The 22,154-nt window shown below is 40.8% G+C and overlaps 1 protein-coding gene across 1 annotated transcript in view; it reads left to right on the forward strand.

Annotated features, from left to right (window-relative positions):
• The window catches only part of OTUD7A (OTU deubiquitinase 7A), a 382,271-nt gene that overhangs the window by 201,438 nt on the left and 158,679 nt on the right, over positions 1–22,154 (forward strand). The window contains exons 3-4 of the mRNA XM_079912986.1: positions 5,431–5,525; positions 7,060–7,214. Of these exons, the coding sequence (XP_079769112.1) occupies positions 7,064–7,214 (151 nt within the window). The 5' untranslated portion in view covers positions 5,431–5,525; positions 7,060–7,063. The remainder of the gene's footprint in view (positions 1–5,430; positions 5,526–7,059; positions 7,215–22,154) is intronic.

Genomic DNA, 22,154 nt, shown 5'->3' on the forward strand with positions numbered 1-22,154 from the left:
AAGAGAATTGAGAAGGAAGATAAACATCTGATTTTGCTCTGTGTGTAGGATGTTGACTGTGAAACTTGACAAAGATTGCACATAAAAATAAAAACCGTGTATCAAGCTAATGCATTAATATCAACATAGGAATTTTAAATAAAAACTAGCAAGCTAAAGAAAAAAACACACAAGAAAAGAAATACCAATGAATGATTAAAGGAGATTTAGTCCAGAAGTATGAGTAAGGTTTACTATTAGAAGTCTATTAATAGATCTTAAGAAAAATATCATGTGAAAATCAACATCCATCCATGATAAAACTATTCAGTAAGGTATATGGGTACTTTCTAAACATATGTACACATGTGTGTATAGCCCAAAAGCCAGCAGCCAGCATCTTACTCAGTGTGGCAATACCACTAAAGTTAGGAGCAAAACAAAGATGCCCATTACCTCTATGAATAGTTAATATTATATTGAATTAGTCAATTTGATCAGGTAAGAGAAAACAGAGGCTTAAGAACTGAAAATTCAGAGTAACAATCTCTGTTTGCATATGACGTGATTGTATATCTAGCAAACCAAAAATAAGTGAAAAAAAAGACCCTATGGATAAATTTCTACAAACATTAATTAAGAATTTAGTAAAAGAGCAGGATATAAATTTAACAGCCAGAAGTCAATAGCATTGTTTATAAATATGATAACCAGTTAACACACATAATGGGAGAAAAGATACCTTTTATGGATACCTAGGCATAAATATAACAGGAAAATACAGAAATAGACCCAATTGCATATGCAAACCTACCATATAGCGATGAAGACATCTGAAATCAGAGGGGCTTCCCCACTGATGGGTTTTTTTTCTCCTAAGTGGTATTAGAATAGCTGGATAGACAGGGAAAATGATAAAATTGGATCCATTCCTCACTTGATCCACCAAGGTCAAGTCCAACTGCATCAGCGCTTTCAATATAAAAAAATAAAACCCTTCAGTTAGTAGCAGGAAACATGAGTGAATTCCTCTATAATCTGGTAATGGGAATATTTTTTTCAGATTAAGAGTCAGAATCCAGAAGCATAAAGGAAAAGATAGAAAACTATATATAAACTAGTTTTAACAGACACATTTTAGAACAGTTTTAAGTACACAGCAGAGTTGAGCAGAAAGTATGGACAGTTCCCATATAACTCCTGTCCCCACACACGGAGCCTCCACCGCTGTCAGCATCCCACACCAAAGTGATACATGTGTTACAATCAATGAACTTACACTGGTACATCCTCATCAACCAGGGTTCATAATGTACATCAGGGTTCACTCTTGGTGTTGTGCATTTGTTGGTTCAAAACCTTGGGAGTTCTCAGGGAGAAATCCCAAACTGGCCCACGTTCTCATATTTAATGAAACTAACTTACCTAAGGAAAGAAGCAAACAAATAAATGTGTGGAGTGCTTTCTAGGAAGTTGGATGGTTCTTTACTCTATTTGGTTATATAAACCTTATCATTTAAGGAGCTTATCATTTAAACTTGACATCAACTTGCTGATTTAATAAGGAACAAAAGCCTAATGCATAATAAAATGTGAGGGAAGTGCATTTTTAGCATTATTTCCATTTTAGCAATATTTCCCAAAGTGTGGAATAGCCCAGCCTGTGGATAAGCCTGGCCCCCAGCCTCCACATGTGACGTGCACAGTCCTCTGTGTGTGTGTGTGTGCGCACGCAAGAGAGATCTGCGTGTTAAGAGGGTGTCTCCGTGGCAATAGCTTTTGTCCTATCTAGTTGGGATCCCTGCGTGTGTAGCGTGACAGAGTTTACACTGTCACAGGGGTTATAGGGTAGCACCGCTGGGACCGAGCACGACTGCGGTTGGTTGGTCAGGAGTCAGGCAGGACGCTGAGGGGAGCCGCACAAGAGACATCCTCGATGTGACAGACAGACCAGAGCACCTGTGAGTGTGCAGGACACCCTCCCAGGACTGTGGCCTCAGGGAATCAGGGGCCTGGGAGGGAGTGAGGGAGCCAGGGGTTGTGACAGGCTAGGCCAGGCTACAGTTGCCCAGACAGAAGGGCATGGGAAGGACCTCTGTGCTCTGGGCTCCCGGGTGACCCTCGCAGGGCTCCCAGCAGAAGAACGGCCACCTCAGTCTCACTGCCTGTTGAGGGGAAGGTAAAAGGCCGAGGACAGCTCTTGTCCCAAGAGGAAGACCAGGACACATCCCTTCAGCGCCACCCAGCTCTCCCTTCTCAAACCTCCATCACCTCACACATAGAGAAGAATCATGCAAATACCTTCTCAATAGATAACCAGCAAGGACCTACTGTGTAGAACAGGGAACTAAACTCAGTATCTTATAATAACCTATAAGGGAAAAGAATCTGGAAAAGAATATATATATGTATATATTTATATATATGTAAAACTGAATCACTTTGCTATACACACGTTGTGTGAAACTAACACAACGTTGTAAATCAACTATACTTCAATTTAAAAAAATAAATAAAATCATTTATTAAAATATATAACATATATTTTTAAAGAGCACATAAATTATTTTTTAAAATACCTACTCAAGGATAAAGAGCGTGTCCCCCAAAATGTTTTTAGGAAAATGCCTAGCCAGGGGCCTGGTCCTCAGGACATGGTTAGTGACTCTTCTGATTCTCAGAGAGTTGCCCCCATGCTGGTGGTTTGTGACTAGAGCCAAGGGTACAGCCCCCTTGTAGGCACATAGGTGGCCCTCGGGAAGGGAGCTGGCAGCTGGCGGCCCCCCACCATGGATGGCCTCAAGGGAACAATGCTGTGTTCACTGTACCTGCTGCATAAGCCACAGAGACACCCCCGCCCACGTGGAGTCGTCCTCACAGGGCGGCCGGGAGCAGGAGAAGGGCAAGTTCATGGCTATGTAGAAATGGAAGGAAGGACTCTCGGGTTCATTTTTTATCAATTTTCACATAACAACCAGAAACTTCTGCTCTTCTCTCTTTTTTGAGACATTCAAACCACAGGATGTTACAACAGAAAGTGTCCTTAGCTCACTTAACCAAAGCGCTGTATTTTGCAGGGAAGGGGCCGGAGGCTCCAGGATGAGCTTGGATGGTGGGTGCAGAAGCAACTCCCCTGACCCCCCTGCCTGGGCTCCCCACAGAGTCCCACTGTGCATTTCCAGGCCTCCACATCCATCTGCCCTGGACTCAGGGACTGGGGCACAGCCAGGAAGGAGGGTGCCTGTCATCCTGCCTGTGTCTGAACAGTGATACTCAGCAAGGTAGGGGCACACCGTGCCTCTGGTGCTCTCGGGAACGAGCACCTGCCTGTCTGCATCCATGCCTACACGTAATCAATTAGCAAACCTGCTGGTATTTCCAGCGGGACTGGGCGAGAGCAGTGAGAACACATGCATCCCCTCTATCATCCAGGCTAGCTCTTCAGTGCTTCCAGAGGCAGCAATTCGGTTCCTCAGTGGAGACCTGGGCAGGAGAGTGTTGTCCTTATCATCACCAGTTGGAGAATAGCTCACTTTTACTGAGCATGTGCTGTGGGCCGGTGTGTTTCATGCACTAACTCCTTCAAACTTTAGATCGGCTAAGAGGTACTATTATGATTTTAATCCACCAATGAGTAAACTTAAACAGTGTACCTGAGGCCACACAGGCAGTGGTGGTGGAGCCACTTTGGCACCGAGAGACTGATTCCAGGGCCAAGCCCCATCCCCAGACTGCACTGCGTCTCCTAAGGCAAAGCCACAGCAGGAACAGCTTGACACACCCCTGTCCCCAGGGCAGGAGGCAAGACCCTCAGAGAAGTTCTGTCCAAGGGCCAAGATATAGATCTGCGATATGGCCACCCAGGCCCTCACAGGGCTAGAATGGGCCCGGGTGCCTTGGCCATGCAAGGCAGGTCGAGGGGCCTAGCAGTGCTCTCTGGAGGGCTGGCATGGGGCAGTGGGGGTGAGGACGGCCAAGGTGGCCGGGAGCCCGTGTCCCCACTGGCCTGGCTCCTCCTGTGTCATCACAGTGCGTGAATGTGTGGCCTCAGTGGCATTAGGTTTAAGAAATAAGTCTTCAAGGGGACGTGCACATTAGCCTCTTGCGCGCAAATGTTTGTACTTGAATGTGGCGAAAAGGTCATTTGAAGCCCACCCTTTAATTTCTGTCTGTGTGGAGGACAAGGCACAGAGGAGGAGGTGTGGGCATGAATCTGCATTGCAGCGTTGGTGAAAGCCGGTCTTGGTCCCAGGTTGGCAACCTGGTGTAAGTGTAGAAATGATTTAGGTTGAGTTATGCGCAACAGCCAAAAGTTGGAAACAACCAAGGGTCCAGCTACAGATGAATGGCTAAACAAGGTGTGATCCATCCATATGGTGGATTATTATTCAGCCTTGTTGTGGCCTGCATTCTGTGACCTCCCAAAGTTCATATTTTGAAGCCCTAACCCCCCAATGTGATAGTATTAGGAGGTGGGGCCTGCAGGAGGTGATAGGGCTTAGGCGAAGTCATGAGGATGGAGCCCCCATGATACAGTTAGTGCCCTTTTGAGAAGATACCAGAGCTCTTGCTCACTCTGCCACGTGAGGACCCAGGGAGAAGGTGGCATCTACAAGCCAGGATGTGGGCTCCCACCAGACACCGGAGCTGCTGGCACCTTGATCTCGGACTTGCCAGCCTCCAGAACTGTGAGAAATCAATGTCCCTTGTTTGAGCCATCCGGTCTGTGGCATTTTGTGACAGCATCCTGAACTAAGATGAGCCTTAAAAAGGAAAGAAATCCCAACACCTATTACAACACAGATGCACCTTGAAGACACCATGCCAAGCAAAATAAACCAGTCACTGAAGGACGGATATTATGTGATTTACTGATAGGAGGCTCCTGAAGCCGTCAAATTCAGAAACAGAAAGTAGAGTGGTGATTTCCAGGGGCTGGGGGAGGGGGGAAATGGGAGTTATTGTTTAATGTGGACAGAGTTTCTGTTGGGGAAGATGAAAAAGTTCTGAAGACGATGGTGGTGACGATGATGCACAATAATGCGGAATGTACTTAATACCACTGAACTGCACACTTCAAATGGTTAAAATGGTCAACTTCATGTTATGTATGTGTTACAACAATAAAAACATGCAAGATTCAATGTATTGATGGGGTGCTTACTATTAAGGTTGAAAACAGCTCTGTAATGGGAAAGGGAGCCTCACTGAAATATAAGTACTTGCTACAAGGAAGAAATTTGAGACACCACCCCCCTTGCAGAAGCCCCCAGACGTGGGAGGTGATGGCCACCCAGTAAGTAGGTGCCTGTAGGGCCCAGGAAGGCAGCGGGCTTGATGCAGGCAGTCAGCCGAGCCCCAGGTGCACCTCCTGTGACACGAAGCAAAGCCTCAGCCTCTGGCTGACTGTCAGGAGAGTAACATGCTCTTATCTTCTGTTTTGTCCCCCAGGTGGCAGTGACCAAAGAAGAGGCTCTCCTGGCCGAGGCCCCAGTACATGGAGAGAAGGAAGACAGCAATCTTCTAATTGGAGCCATATACATTAGGTCAAAGCATTTTCTTATTTTCGAGCCACACCAACTCAAAAATCACACCCCGGTCAGAGCCATGTGCAAGCTGGTGTAGTAACAGTGAATGTCTCTGAGGTCACAGGCCCCACTGTCTCGTTCCTCCATCCTGGCACCTTCGACGAGCTTATTTCTCCAACTCTTACAAATGCTCAGGTGGGCTCAGAGAAGTTACACAGCATGACACAGCTCATCACAGGGGCAGAGCTGGGGCTGAGTTTAGGCCAGCATTTCTGGCTCTAAAACAGCAGCAGTCGGCACAGACCTAGCCCTCTGAGCAGGGCCCATCCAAGTGCTTATCTTGAAAAAGGAACGGGACACTCATCAATAGCATGGGATTTAAACTCACCCCACGACATGTAAAGTTAATTACATATTCATTAGGATAACATTTTCCATCATCTTTACTCAGCAAACTTTCTGTGAAGGTCCAAATAGTAAATATGTTTAGTTTTTTAATTTTAATTTGATCTGTTTATTTTATTTATTTATTTATGGCCGCACTGCATGGCATGCTGGATCTTAGTTTCCCGACCAAGGATCAAACCCATGCCCTCTGCAGTGGAAGCGCAGATTCTTAACCACTGGACCTCCAGGGAAGTCCAGTATGTTTGGTTTTGTGGGCCTTGTGGTCTTCTCTGTTTTAACTGCTCGACTCAGCCACGTGCACAAGCGACCACAGACAGTACAACGAGTGGGCGTGGCTGGTTCCAATACAACTTTATTTACAAAGTCAAGTGGCGGACCAACCCCTTATTGAAGGAGACAGAGGGTGCATTTGTGCTTTATCAGGCATGTCTGTATTACCACTGGTGGCCCTGGTTCACTGGTGGGAGTCACCCTCACATGCTGTGTGCTGGTTGGTTTTCCCCAGCAGCCGGCTGGCACCGTCGGCCTGTGGTCAAGCTGCAGGGCACTGTTTTATCCCCCTACCTGGGATTATTCTGCCTAGGAAATCTGAGAGCTTTATGAATTTTGTTGGATTGTTGTTGTGAGAATGACAACTCTTGGAAAGTTGGTGAACAGTTTGTCCTCTTCAGCAAGTGTAGTATTTCTGTCGACTCTGGATTGATGTGGAATCTTTCCTGAGAGCCAAGTGAGGGGGAGGGCTGAGGTGGGCACAGGGATGGGTCAGTGATAAAGGCGTAGGTGGGATATAGTGGCAACACAATTACATTTGTGGAAGTGTTACACGTCTGCATAACTTGGAAGGGGATTAGAAATCTAGCGACTCCAAATGAATCTTAAGATCCGGTGTTTAATTTTTCTAGACCAACCTTTTCAATCGATAGTCACTGAAATAGACAGAACGCAAAGTAGGAAGCACTGAGCTGGGAATGCCCCCTCTCTCCTGTGGCAGCTACAAAGGGAAGACATTTGAGTCTGACTTTTATTATTTATTGTCACACATCAGGCAATCAGGCAATGTCCCACATTGGCTCAAACATATGGCGCAGCAAGCAGAACTGGTTTCTTCTCTCCATCATGTTTGCCTCTCTGTTCTCTCCTGCAGATGGATGGTTTCTAGCCTGCTTCCAAACCCCACCTCAGCTGAGTGTTGGGCGGCCCTTCTACACGATCCTATGACTCTTGATATGGACGCAGTCCTGTCAGACTTTGTTCGGTCCACGGGGGCAGAACCTGGTCTGGCCAGAGACCTGCTGGAAGGTAGGCCTCCTCCAGCCCACCCCCCAACCCAGTGACAAAAGATAAGAAGGTTTCTCTTACCTGACGAGGGTGGTACTTAGACTCCTAAAAAAGCAAAAGAAGGTGTGGATGATGAAATCACTTTTGTTATTCTTGTCTTTCTTTGGGGAATGGAATAGATAACCCAACTCTCTACAGTAAAAGAGCAGAAGGCATTAGCTAAGCTTTGCTTTGCATTAAAGCTTACACATACCGAGTCAAAATCTACCAATACCTATTTTTTAAAGAAAAGATATTTAGTAAAGCAGAAATTAGAGAACATTCAAAAAAACACTTTTATTGGAGACCGTAGCTTCTTATCTTTGTCTTAGCTGAGACAAAAATAATTTAGGCCAAAGTTTTTGGTGAAAAAACAACTAATAGCCAATAAAATAGTTGAAAATAATTCACAAGCAAGAAGGCAAATTCATCCTCAAGCTTTTAGAGTAGGTATCATTCACTACATGAAAAATGTGCATATCCATATTTAGAATGTTTTGAGATAGTTATTCAGCTATAATCATAATGAAATAAAAACTAATGTTTAGTTTCAGTCTCTAAAATGGATTTACTTTGTGTATTTTTGAAATTTCTTTTTTCGTGGTGGGGTGAAGGGAAGAAGTGGGAAGAACCGATGACAGCTTCTTAGGAGAGTCCTGTGTGTGAAAGGGGAAAATTTTTAAACAATTAATCTTTGCTTCATATGTATAAATTCCTACTTGTGAAATTAGCAAATACTTGGTCAAGTCGTGTTAAGTCACAATGATTCCTTCATTCACTTAGGGAAAAATATGAATTACTGTAGATTTGTATGACTGGAGGTAACTATTCAATCCTATTGAAAATTAGCCGCTTATTGGGGGTTTCTGATTAAATGGCAGTAGTTTTTAAATTTCCCTGAACCTCCCAGAATTTCAAACAAACTCGAGGTTTACAATAAAATATGCTTAGAGAATATCTGTGATATATGTGAAAGTGCTGTTCCAATGTCTCCCTGATAGCTTTCACTGCTTTTCTTAATTTCAGTGAGCAGTCATATGGAGAAGTAGGTTTACAGTGAGATTGGCAACAAGGGCTGGGGTCAAGTCCAGACTCAACATTTACTGGCTACGAGATGCAGAGCAAATTATTTCATTTCCCTTAAGCCTCAGTTTTTTTTTTTCTATACAGTGAGCCTAACCCACTTTCCAGGGCGATCGTAAACATTAGGAGTTGTGATGTAAATGCCCAGGTGGAGTGAGCAGCGTGTAGAGATGCTCAGACAGTAGCAGAAGATCTTGTCCGTGGTTGCCCTCTTTGCAACTGGTACTGACCTCGCTGCTGAGACCTGGTTAGGCTTCAATTGGAAGCAAGAGTTGTCAACTCTTTTCTTTTTTCTTTAATTTTATTTTTTAAGGGAAAATACAGGAAAATGACTTTTTGTGTACAGTTCTAAGAATTCGAGCATGTGTATAGATTTGTGTTATTATGACCGCTCTCAGAACACAGAACTGTCGCATCACCCCCAAGTACCCCTCCTGCTCTCTTTAACGCTGTGCCTTCCCCAGCCCTGGGCACTGGCAACCCCTGCTCTGTTTTTTTATCACTTTGGCTTTGTCTCTTTCGAGAACTTTATATACGCAGAACCTAATCTTTTAAACGGGCTTCCTTTCACTCAGCATAATTATTTTGAGATTCATTTGAGCTGTTGTGCATATCCAGAGTTTGTTCCTTTGTTCTACTGAGTGGTACCGTAGAGATGGACCATGGACTGTTTAGCCATTCACCTGTAGGGAGCATTCAGTTGTTTCCAGTTTTTACAGTTAGACTAGAACTGCGATACACTTGAGAACAGGGGTTTTGAGAACACAGTTTTAATTTTTCTAGGGTAAACACAGGGGAGGGGTTGCTGGTTCACATGGTAAGTATATGTTTAACTTTAAAAGAAGTTGCCAGACTGTCTTCCAGAGTACAATACCGTTTTGCATTTCCACCAGAAACGTGTGAGAGTGCCAGCTGCCCCACATCCTCACCAGCTCTTGGCTTTTTTAAAAAAAAATTTAGCCATTGCAGTAGGTTTAGAATGGTATTTCCTCATCATTTTCATTATCATTTCCCTAGTGACTAATGATGCTGAGTTTTTTTCATGTTATAATTTTTCATCTATGTATTTTCCCTGGCAAAATATCTGTTCAAGCCTTTTTCCTATTTCTCAGCAAAATTAGGTTGCTATTTTTTTTATAGTTGAGTTTTGAGAGTTCATTATATATTCTGAGTATAAATCCTTTGTCAGATACTTGATTTGCAAATATTTTCTCCCAGTCTGTGCTTGACTTTTCACTCTCTTAGCAGTGCCCTTGGCAGAGCAGAAGTTTTTAATTTTGATCAAGTCCAATTTATCATTTTTTTTTTCTTTTATGGATCATGCTTTGGATGACATGTCTAAGAACCTTTGCATAACCAGGTCATGAAGATTTTCTCCTGTGTGAACTCTTAAAAGTTTTATACTTTCATGTTTTCATTTAGATTTCTGACTCATCTTGAGTTGATTTTTGTATAATGTGTGAGATTTAGGGTAAGGTTCATTTTTATGCATATAGATGACCGGTTGTTCAAACCAGTTTTTGAAAAGCTTATCCTTCGTCTTTGAATTGCCTTTGCACATTTGTCACAAACCAACTGAGGGTATTTGTAGGAAACTATTTATTGATGCCGGTTCAGTTCCACTGATGGATATGTCCATTCCTTAGCCGATACTCCACCGTCTTGATTACCATAGCTTTGTAGTGAGTCTTAAAATCAGCATGATTCTTCCAATTTTATTCTTCTTTTTCAAAAGTGTTTCAAGTATCCTATTTTTTTGCCTCTCCATATAAACTTGAAGATTGGGTTACCTCTGTCTATAAAGTTTCCTGCTGGAATTTTTATTGGAATTATGTTAAATCTATAAATCAATGCTAACTATGTTACGTCTTCCAACCCATGAAGTCAGTGTAGCTATATTTTCCATTTATTTAGGCCTTATTTCAGTGCTTTCATGAACATTTTGTAGTTTTTAGCATATCAGATCCTGTACGTATTTTGTAAGATCTATATCTAGGGAGGAATTGAACTTCTGTAGATGGTATTTTTTTTAAGTTTGGTTTCTAATTGTTCATTGCTCGTATATAATCAACATGCAATTGATTTTTCCATGGTGTCCTCATATCCTGCAATCTTACTAAACTCAATTATTTGTTCAAGAGTGTGTGTCTGTATTCCTTGAAATTTTCTATGTAGACAATTATGTTGTTTCCTTTCCAATGTGTATGCCTTTTATTTATATTTCTTACCTTACTCTTATTCTTCACTTACTCCTGTTTATTGCACTGGCTAAGACTTCCAGTTAGAGGTTGAATAAGAGTGGTGAAAGGGAACATCCTTGCCTTGTTCTTGATCTTAGAGGGAAAGCTTTCAGTCTTTCAGCTTTATATAGAATGGGTTTTTGTTGATGTTCTTTGTCAGGTGAAGGAAATACCTTTCTGGTCCTAGTTTACTGAAAGTTTTATCATGAATAGTTGTTAAGTTTTTTCCAAATGCATCTTCTACATCAGCTGATATGATTGAGTTGTTTCTATTCTTTAAACTGCTAATGTAATGTATTGCATTGATTGCCTTCTAATAGTAAACCAGCCTTTCAGCCATTATTTCTTTAAAGATTCTTTCTGCTGCACATTTTTCTCCTCTCTTAATGGGACTTGGATGATATAAAGGTTAGACCTTTTGTTATTGTCTTACAGGTCCCTACAGTTCTACACAATTTGTTTTCCAGTCATTTCTCCGTCAATTTTTCAGATTGGATAACTTCTGTTAATCTACTTATAAATTTACTGAATCCCCTGTCATCTCCATTCTGTTACTGAGCCCATCCAATGACTTTTTATTTTAGTTGTTGAATTTTTTCATTTCTAACATATCCACTTGATTCTTCTTTATATCTTCTGTTTCTTTGCTGAGACTTTCTGTATTTTTCAAGAGTGTTTGCTCTCTCTTACTGGTTAGAAAATATAATAACTGCTTTAAAGTCTTGGTCAGATAATTTCAATATCTATGGCATCCCAGCATTGCTATTGAGATTTCCCTGGGTTTTTTGGTATAGTGAGTAAATTTCTATTGTATCCTAGATATTTTGAATATTATGTTTTGAGACTTTGGTTGTTTTTTAAATCTTATGGCAGATATTGTTATTTTTGTTTTAGGAAGTAATTAACCCAGTAGGGTTCAGACCACAAGTCCTCAGTTCCCCAAGACTTCTGTGGATCGTGGTTTCGACTTCAAGTCTTTGAGAAGTGCTGTTGGATCTGTCTGGTGTATGTACCACCTACTGGCCAGTCTGGGACTTAGGCAAGTCGTCTGTCCCATATTTTACTGCTCCAAGTCTCTGGAGTCTATTTAGGGTCAGATCCATATATGTGCAGTTCAGGGGTAAGCCCAAGAGTTCATAAACAACTTTAAGGGGTTGCTTTCCCAAGCTCCTGCCTTACCATAATTGCCTCGATAGTTCTGCATCCCTGGGACTCTGCTCTCCAGCCCTTCAGCCAGCACCCTGAGGCTGTGTGTGCCCCGCACTCCTGCACACTTGATTTGACTGCACCCACCTCAGAGCTGAGCAGAGGCCAGAGAGAGAGCAACAGCAGTGGGGCTCGCCACACCCGCTGGGATCCACAGCTCCTCTGATTAGAGAGGAAGGTTCTCTGCCTTCCTGTTCTGATTTCCTGCCATCTCCCATTGCTGCCACAGGATTGCTTGAGGTCTGGGGCACAAGAGAACTGAGGAAAAAAATTTAAGAAAAAAAAAGATAAATAAGGGACTTCTACACTCTCTCTGAACATTGTAGACCCCCTTCCTGCTTCTTGAGCCAGAGGAGAGGTCTCCTCTTGGAACCAATGCCCACTTCTGAGTTCTGGGCTGCACTGAGTTCACGTCAGAGAGACTGGAAATAAAAAGTGATAAACTCACCACCAGTTCTGCGGTCTTCTTCCTCAGTCTGCCTGCTCTCATTACTTCTCTGAATAATGAAGTAATAGGTGAAGTAATAATGAAGTAATAGTAGCAGGTGAATAGATGCTTTCAGTAGGAGAGACGCAGTGGGGTGTCCTTCCTTCATATACCCTGGAACCTGTCTTCTGTTTTTACAAGTGGGAAGGCCATGGTTACCTACGTATGGTGTGTTCTTTAAATTGTCAAAGGTATCTGGGTCAAGATTTTTCTAAAAGTCAGTGTTTCAAAGAACAAACTATTTTCATTGTGAGGTCTCAGATCTTTCTAAGGGTAAAAAAATTTCAGTGATGGCAGAAGCTGGGTGAAAGGTACATGGACCCTCTCTGTAGTGTTTTTTAAACTATTTGTGTGTTTTTATGGAAGCAACCTAAATGTCCATCGACAGATGAACAGATAAAGAAGACGTGGTATATATATACACACAATAGAATACTACTCAATTATTCATATAAAAAAGAATGAAATAATGCCATTTGCAGCAACATGGATGGACCTAGAGATTATCATACTGAGTGAAGTAAGCCAGACAGAGAAAGACAATTATCATCTGATATCACTTACATGTGGAATCTTAAAAAATGATACAGATGAACTTATTTACAAAACAGAAAAAGACCCGCAGACATGGAAAACAAACTTACAGTTACCAAAGGGGAAAGGTGGGAGGGGATAAATTAGGAGTTTGGGATTAACAGATACACACTACTATACATAAAACAGATAACCAACGAGGATCTACTGTATAGTACAGGGAACTATACTCAATATTTTGTAATAACCTATAAGGGAAAAGAGTCTGAAAAAATGTATATATACCTACACATATGTGTGTGTGTGTATGTATAACTGAATCACTTTGCTATACATCTGAAACTAACACAACATTGTAAAACAACTATACTTCAATTTTTAAAAAGAGTAAAGTAAAAAAAATTGTGTTTTTAATTAATTAATTTTTTTAAAAAATAAAAAGTTAAAAACACACAGTGATGGGAATCACAGTACAGCAGAGGAAGGCCAATGAGAAGAAAGAGTAGCAGAGGCTGATAGAAATCTGGCAAAAAAGGCAGGATAGGGACAACGGGATAAGCAGAGACAAAGGCAGAGGAAGTGAACAACAATCAGCCTCTGGGTGAAAGGGTGTGTCCTTACCTGGCCGCGGGCTTCCCTTTGCCAGTTGGTCAAGTGGTCCTTCTGAAACAAAGGTCAGGTTGGGTGACTTTGTTTCCCAGATTCCTCTGATATCCCCTCTACCTGCAGAATAAACTCCTTCACAAGCCACTCAGGTCCCTTCAGCATCCAGCCCTGCTCCATCCCTTCTACCTCATCTCCCACTGCATCCCTTCACCATCCTTCTCCCCAGACACACCATACACCTCTGTGCTTGTGTTTAAGCTCATGTCTAGTGCTGCCCACTCCCCCGCACACACACTCTGTCTCACTCTTTATTCTACTCCTCTTCCAAGTTAGACCACAAGCTCCATGACAACAAGGACCCTTCCAGGTTTTGCCCACTTTGTCCCCCCACCATTGGCACATGCTAGCCCCTCAATAGTGTGATCTGGCTGCTGGGAAGCAGGAACAAGCAACCAGAAGGAAATCCTCATGTGCATGGAGACAAACAATAAACAGCATAAATGAGTTAGATGGTATTTTAATGGTTAATGCCATGACGAAACCCGTATAAGGGGAGCAGGTATTGGGTGTGGGTATGGGTGCAATTTTAAGTTAAGGTTGTCAGAGAAGGCCTCACTAAAAAAAATGGAATCTGAACAAAGATTTGAGGTATGAGAGAGTGGATACCCGGGAAAGAAGTTTCTAGGAACAGTTGGAATGAGTTGGTCATTCCTTGCCATTCCTCAGAACTTTGTAGACTTCTATTACAACAGATATTTGCTTGTGTCTTATTTGATAATTGATCACATACTTTTTTTCCTCATTAAATTCGAAGCTCTTTGGAAAATAATCTGAAAAAGAAAAAATACATATATACATATATGTGTGTGTATGTACGTATAACTGAATCACTTTGCTATACATTTGAAATTAACACAACATTGTAAATTAACTATACTTCAGTTTTTTAAAAAAGATAATAATGGAACCAATCTAAAGGGAGTTTTCCTGATTAAATTAAAGGGATATATAAAATATAAAGAAAAAGAAGTTCTTAAAAACAAGGGCAGTAGCATTGATGACAGTAGTTAGCATTTATGAGGCATTGTTCTATATCAGACACTAGGCTCTTTAAATGTGATGTCTTATTTAATCCTTGCAACACATTAACAAAGTCTTAGCTTTCCCATTGTAGGCAAGAAAACCGAGGCCAAGAAAATTCCTTGAATTTACAGTCAGGACGTAGCAGAACCACATGTGAATCCACTTGTGACACTAAATACCAGGTTTTTTCCTGCAAAACCGGATCACCTACCATTGATTCCTGTACCCACTGTGTCCTTGTAGAGTATAGCAGCATTTCGCATGCTATGTCCATTCGGAAGAATTTTAATGAATCACTGGAGGAATGTTTGAGTAACCCATTTTATGATGTGACTAATTAACTTTTCAAATAAAATACCACTTCAAGAGACCACAAAGACTCTTCAAAAACTAGAACTAATAGCTAACATTCATGTGCCAGGCACTGTCTGGCCACTTGACATATATTAAAAGTTGGTTAAAAAGATTTTCGAGTGGGAGGCCAAACACGTGGGTTCTTGAAGTGTCGGTTCCCTACTTAAAGAGAAAGCGACTCTTACACTTTTACAATAACTGTGAATTTCAGGCCTTGCAGCTTTACCAAGATATTCTTTCCATGCCTCGCTTATGTTGCTATCCATGGGGGACAAATATCCTTGAGCAAAGAAACCAGGCTGCATTTAGAAAAAACATTAACTGGAAATTAACATCTCACCTGTCCCTAGTCTAATTTTTCAGAATCTTTGTGGAATTTTCAAAATTAAGGACCATGGTGACAAGTGAGTTAAATCGTATTCTCAAAACTATATATGCACGTAGGGAAGCTGTCCACGTATTTTAAAATGCATGTATGTTTACCAGTTGAGTTGGTAACTTGATAACCAAAGTTTCTAAAGTTGTTTATGAGGAAATATACCCTTTTCCAGTACTGGGTTCCTTGGGTTTGAAGTATATTTAGTTTGGAAATATGCAAATGGTGGTCCAGCTCGTATGGAGAGGCAACTCCCAATCACTTGCCAGTCATATTGACAGGTAATTCCATTAACCTTTACGTTTGGCCTTTGAAAATGTTCCTATGATACAGGGACAGCAGCTGCTGGCTTGGATAAATGCAGTAATGCTCCAAAGCATACACCCAAGAAATGGGGGAGAGATGGAGGCAACTCAGGGGAGCATGTGTTTAGCAGAAGTCTCTCCTTAGCCTGACAGCTGATCATCCACTCCCAGCAAACCCACAAGGCTGCCATGGAACATTTCACAGGTGGGAGGAGCCCAAAGGCCCTCTGCCTGGAGCCTGGCCAGTCGCCGTGGCTGACCCAGGATGCTTTGGCTCCAAGAGCCACACTAACTTATTAAACACCCAGGAAACCAAAGTGGGCGCCAGAATGGTCACACTTTTAATTACAGTGAGAAATAAAAGTGTCCCAAGGCCAGATTCACCACATGTTTTACCCAGAGCATCCTTTCTCTGCAGTCAAGCTAGATCTGAAGCCCAGTCTTGAACACACGTCACCTGATTTACCAGGAGAATTCACTGCTCTAACTTTTTTCAAATTTGCATGATTAGAGGGCTGCTGTGAGCAAGTCCCACGTCCCTGAGTGGGAAGAAAAAAGCAGCCTGGTGACTGTGAATCCTGAGTGGGAATTAGAGGAGAAGGTCGGATGGCCTCTGGCCAGAGCTGGGATTACTTTTGAATCTAGAAATGATTACTGAAATGAAACCACAGGTTCCTCCCCCTACTGTCCTGTCCCCAGATTAGTCGTATTTGAAATAACCAAAAAAAAAGTCCTCTCCAGGATCCAATTTCCAAGACACCTCCTCTGGCATGGTCCCATTCAGGAGGAAACATTTTCTCCTTAGACGGGTGAGTGTATTTAAATACTTGTGAAAACAAACTGAGACCATTAGGACTATGTGTGGTAGTTCTGTTCTGGCACGCTAATCAATTAAGTAGATCCCTCGTTTCCTTTCCCTTAGGGAAGATTGTAACCCCAGGTACCATCACTGGCTGCTTGAAATTAAATGCTTCCTCTCTGGAAAGCCAACCACATCCATTTCGGTCTTTCTGGAGGATGTCTCCACCTGAGCTACCCACCTTTTTGTGTTCTTCTACCTTGCTCCCCTGATAGGCATGTTCCTCCAGGGCTCCTAGTCCTGTGTACTCAGTAACGCAGACTAAATGGAATTTCATTGAAGAGGCATCCCCAGCAGCTTGTGGGTGGACTTCTTAATGGAGTATGTGATGCAGTTAGTAGGATCTGTGTCCCTTTAACCCCCTCCAAGTGTCTTCACTGCCACTCTCCCAGCCTCTTCCTGCCCCCTAGTCAAGCAGCTCACTGCTCAATACCTGATGATATTAAAGAATTATTGTCAGTTAGTTTTAGGTGTGATATTGTTACTGAGGTTATGCTAAGAAATATACACACACTGAAATAGTGATGGATGAAATGATATCACTCTGGGATTTGGGAGGTGGGGGAATGGGTGAGATTAGAAATGAAACAAGATCAGCCATGAGCTGATTATTTATTAAAACTGGGTGATGGATGCACAAGTGTTCATAATAATCTTCTGTATATTTCTGGATGCTTATACAACTTTCCATAACAATAGTTTAAAAACAGCATCAGGAAACTTTTGCTTCCAGCCAAGATGGAGCATTAGGAAATGGGCTTACCCTCATGCTTGAGAAAAGAGAAGAGAGCAGTGTGTAAGAAACAAGCCACTGAACTATAGACAATGAAGGACAGTTATCCCTGAAAGATGGGAAGCATACAAGGGTAGTCCTGTGGTTGCCGAGCTCATGGCCTTGAGAGTGTTTCCAGGATGTGGTGTGGAGAGAAGGATCCGAGATGGAGCCCAGCAGACTGCCTGTCATGAGTCAGAGCTGAGAGTCGGGGAGTGAAGGAGATCAGAGCAGAGAGGAGAGAGATGCACAGGAAGAACGCCAGCGATGTACCAAGGGTTTGCCTCTGCTACTTGGCATGTGTGTAAGGAAGTTATGTGCAGCTGGGGAAAGAACCAACTAAGATTAGAGGGAACAGTGCCCACCAGCAACACAGAGCTAAGTACAGTGTCTGTGCCCACCCATCAAATAGCAAAAGCACCAAGTGTGATTTCTAGAAGGGTGTTGCCTCAGTAATGGCAAATAATTAACCCTGGAATAAAAACTGCCCTGGTCACACCTAAAACCATAGAAGCAAGACCCAAAAGGATTAAATTGTTTCCAAGAAATGTAACTACATTCCAGAACACAGCTGAGTAATAGTGATTGGAATATAAACTCGTCCAGCACCAAACAATATAAAATTCACATTGTCTGTCATCCAATCAAAAGTTAGCAGGAATGCAAAGATGTGGGAAAGTATGACCCATAATGAGGAGAAATTATTCAATCAAAACCAACCTAGAACTGACATAGATGGTAGTATTATCAGACAAGGACATTAAGAGTTATTAAAAGTTGTAAAAACAGCAGAGTTGAATAAATTGTATTCTGTATGTTCAAAAATCTAAGTAAGGATGTAGAAGATATTTTTAAAGACCCACATCAAACTTCCAGATATGAAAACTACATGAGTTTAAAAATTAACTCAATGGGATTAAGAGCAGATTGAATATTACAGAAAAACAAAGATTAATAAACATAGAAGCATAACAATAGAAACTATCCAAAATGAGACAGAGAAAATAAAATTACAGAAATTTAAAACATGTCAGTGAGTTGTGGAAGAAGTGCAGTTAACCTAAAATATGTGTAATTGAAATTCCTGAAGAGGGGCGTGAGGGACAGAAAAAAATAACTGAAGAAATGAGCAGTACGTAGGAGAAATTTCTATCACTAACCTTGTTAGAAAAAAAGGAAGGCCTCAAATCAATGACCTCAGTTTCCACCTTAAAAACTAGAAAAAGAAGAGCAAATTAAACCCAAAGTAAGCAGAAGCAATGAAACAATAAATATCAGAAGTAATGAAACAGAACAGAGAAAAATAATAGACAACTCAATGAACTCAAGAGTAAATTCATTGAGATCAATAAAACTGATAAACCTCTAGCCAGATAATCAGGGGAAAAGAAGATAAATTAACAATATAAAGAATGAGAAATTACCTTAGTACAGATTGTATAGACACTAAAAGTATTATAAGGGAATATTATGGACAAGTTTATATTAATAATTACAACAACTTAGATGAACTTGACAAATTCCTTGAAAGGTGCAAACTACCAAAGCCGATGCAAGAAAAAGTAAATAACCTGGATATCTCTCTATCTCTTAAAGTGATTTAAGTTGGAGTTAAAAGCCTTCACTCAAAGAAAGCTGCAGGCACAGACACTTCACTGGTAAATTCTACCACACACAGAAGAAATTATAGCAGTTTTACACAAACTCTTCCAGAAAATCAAAGAAGAGCTATACTTCCCAATCGATGCTGTGAGGCCGTAGTACCTAATACAAAACCAAACGGTCCAGAGCAGATGTTCCTCATGAAGATCAATATGAAAACGCTAAACAAATTTTTAGCAAGTGGAATTCAGTAATATATAAAAAGTATAATACATCATGACCAAGTGGGTTTTATCCCAAGAAAGCAAAACTAATTTAACATTCAAAAATCAATCAATGTAATTTACCATATTGACAAACCAAAACACAGAAAACTGTATGATCACCTCAATAGGAATGTAAAGAGTCTGACAAAATCCAACATTCATTCCTGATTTAAAAAATAAATAAAAACTCTCAGAAAACTAGGAATAGAAGGGTACTTTCTCAATCTAATGTAGAGCATTTACAGAACAAACAAATAAGCAAACAAAAAGCCCTACAGCTACCAAGATACTTACTGGTGAAAGAAAGAATGCTTTCGCGCTAAGACCAGGAACAAGACAAGGATGCCAACCCTCACCACTGTATACATCATTTCCCTGGAGATTCTAGCCAGTGTAGTCAAGCAAGAAAATATAATTTCAAAAACCATCCAGATTGAAAAGAGTAAGCTATCTCTAGTCACAGAAGGCATAATGACCTATGTATAAGATCCAGTGGAATTTACAAAAAGTTATTGGAACCAATAAGTGAGTTCAGCAGTGTTACAGGATACAAGATTAATATGCAGATGTCAATTCCATTTCTATATATCTGCAATGAATAATGGAAATTGAAATTTCAAAATATAACTTTTTCAATAGCATCAAAAGATATGAAATACTAGGGATAAATCTGACAACAGTGTGTAAGACCTATACACTGAAACTACAATGCATTGCTTAGAGAATTAAAGACCTAAATGAAAGGAGGGTTGTTGCACATCCATGACACCTCAATATTGTTGAGATGTCATTCTCCCCAAATTGACCTTTAAGCTCAACACAATTCCAGTCAAAATCTCAGCAGGCATTTTCTTGTAAAAATTGACAAGCTACTTTAATATTCAAAGAGAAATGCAAAAACCTAGAATAAACAAAAGAACTTTGAAAAATTAGAGCAAAGTTGCAGGCTAACAATATCTGTTATTAAGAATCATTATGGGGCTTCCCTGGTGGCGCAGTGGTTGAGAGTCCGCCTGCCGATGCAGGGGACACGGGTTCATGCCCCGGTCCGGGTAGATCCCACATGCCGCAGAGCGGCTGGACCAGTGAGCCATGGCCGCTGAGCCTGCGCGTCCGGAGCCTGTGCTCCGCAACGGGAGAGGCCACAACAGTGAGAGGCCTGCGTACCGCAAAAAAAAAAAAGAATCATTATGAAGGTCCATAATCCAAAGAGTGTGGAATTGGCATACAGATAGAGAAATAGATCAATGAAACATTGGTAAGTCAAGAAATAGCTCATATATATTGACTCCTGAAATCCAGTAAAGAAACGAAGGCAATTCAGTGCAGAAAAAATAATCTTTTCAATAAATGATGGTGAAATAATTGGATATTCATGTACCAAAAAACCCACTTTGAGCTATACCTCACGCATATACAAAAATTACCTCAAAATGGATGATAGACCTAAATGTAACACCTAAAACTCAAAAATATTTTAGAAAAAAGCATAGGAGAAAATCTTAATGGCCTTAGGTTAGGCAAAGTTTTTTTTCCAGCTTTATTGAGATCTAATTGAAAAATAAAATTGCAAGATATTTAAAGTGCACACATGATAATTTGATATATGTATACACTGTGAAAGGATTTCCTTACCAAGTTAATTAACACATCCATCAACTGTTTGCCTTTTTCCTTTTTTTGTAAGAAAATTTAAGCTCTACCCTCTTAGCAAATTTCAGTTATACAATACAGTGTTATCAACTATAGGAACCACATAATACATTAACCCCTCAGACCTTTTTCATCTTATAACAGAAAGTTTGTACCCTTTTACCAACCTCTCCCCATTTCCCCCACCTCCCAACCCCATGAAAACCACTTCTCTACTTTCCGTTTCTATGAGTTCAAATTTTTTTTTAAGATTCCACATATAAGTGAGATCATACATTATTTGTCTTTGTCTGGCTTATATCACTTAGCATAATGCCCTCCAGGTTCATCCATGCTGTTGCAAATGACAGGATTTCCTCCATTTTTAAGGCTGAATAATATTCTATTGTGTATATATATTTTCTTTATCCTTTCATCCATCAGTGGACATTTATGTTGTTTCCATATCTTGGCTATTGTGAATAATGCTGCAATGAACATGGGAGTACAGGTGTCTCTTGGAGATAATGATTTTGTCTCCATAGGATAAATACTCAGGAATGGGATTGCCGGATCCCACTGAACTGCCGGATATGGTAGTTCAATTTTTAATTTTTTGAGGAACCTCCATACTGTTTTCCATAGTGACTATACTAATTTACATTCCCACCAACAGCTCACAAGTGTTCTCTTTTTTCCATATCCTTGCCAGCATTTGTTATCTCTTGTCTTTTTTAAAATAGACATCCTAACAGGTGTGAGGTGATATCTCATCATGATTTTGATTTGCATTTCCCTGATGATTAGTGATGTCAGGCACCTTTTCGTATATTTGTTGGCCATTTGTATGTCTTCTTTGGAAAAATGTCTATTCAGGCCCTTTGTACATTTTTTAATTGGATTATTTGGGGGATTTGCTCCTGAGTTATAGGAGTTCTTTGTATATTTTGAATATTAACTCCTTATCAGATATGCAGTTTACAAATATTTTCTCCCATTCCAGTAGGTTGCTTTTTTATTTTGCTGATGGTTTCCTTTGCTGTGCAAATGTTTTTTAGTTTGATGTAGTCCCACTTGTTTATTTTTTATTTTCATGCCAAATCTAAAAATCGTTGCCAAGACAAATGTCAAAGATCCAACTCTCTAATTTTCTCCTGAGAGGTCTTAGGTTCCAGTCTTAAATCCATTCCGGTTGATTTTTGTATATGGTGTAAGATAGTGGTCCAGTTTCATACTTTTGCATGTGGCTGTCCAGTTTTCACAACACTATTTATTGAAGAAACTATTCTTTCCCCATTGTGTATTCTTGGCACCCCTGTTGAAATTAGTTGACCTTATACAATGCAGGTTTAGTTCTGGGCTCTCTATTCTGTTCCATTGACCTATGTGTATGCATTTATGCCAGCACCATACTGTTTTTAATACTGTCACTTTGTAATATAGTTTGAAATCAGAAAGTGGGATGCCTCTAGCTTTGTTCTTTCTCAGGATTGCTTTGGCTATTCAGGGTCTTTTGT

Source organism: Stenella coeruleoalba (genome assembly GCF_951394435.1).
Source record: "Stenella coeruleoalba genome assembly, chromosome: 2".
Classification (NCBI taxonomy): Eukaryota; Metazoa; Chordata; class Mammalia; order Artiodactyla; family Delphinidae; genus Stenella; species Stenella coeruleoalba.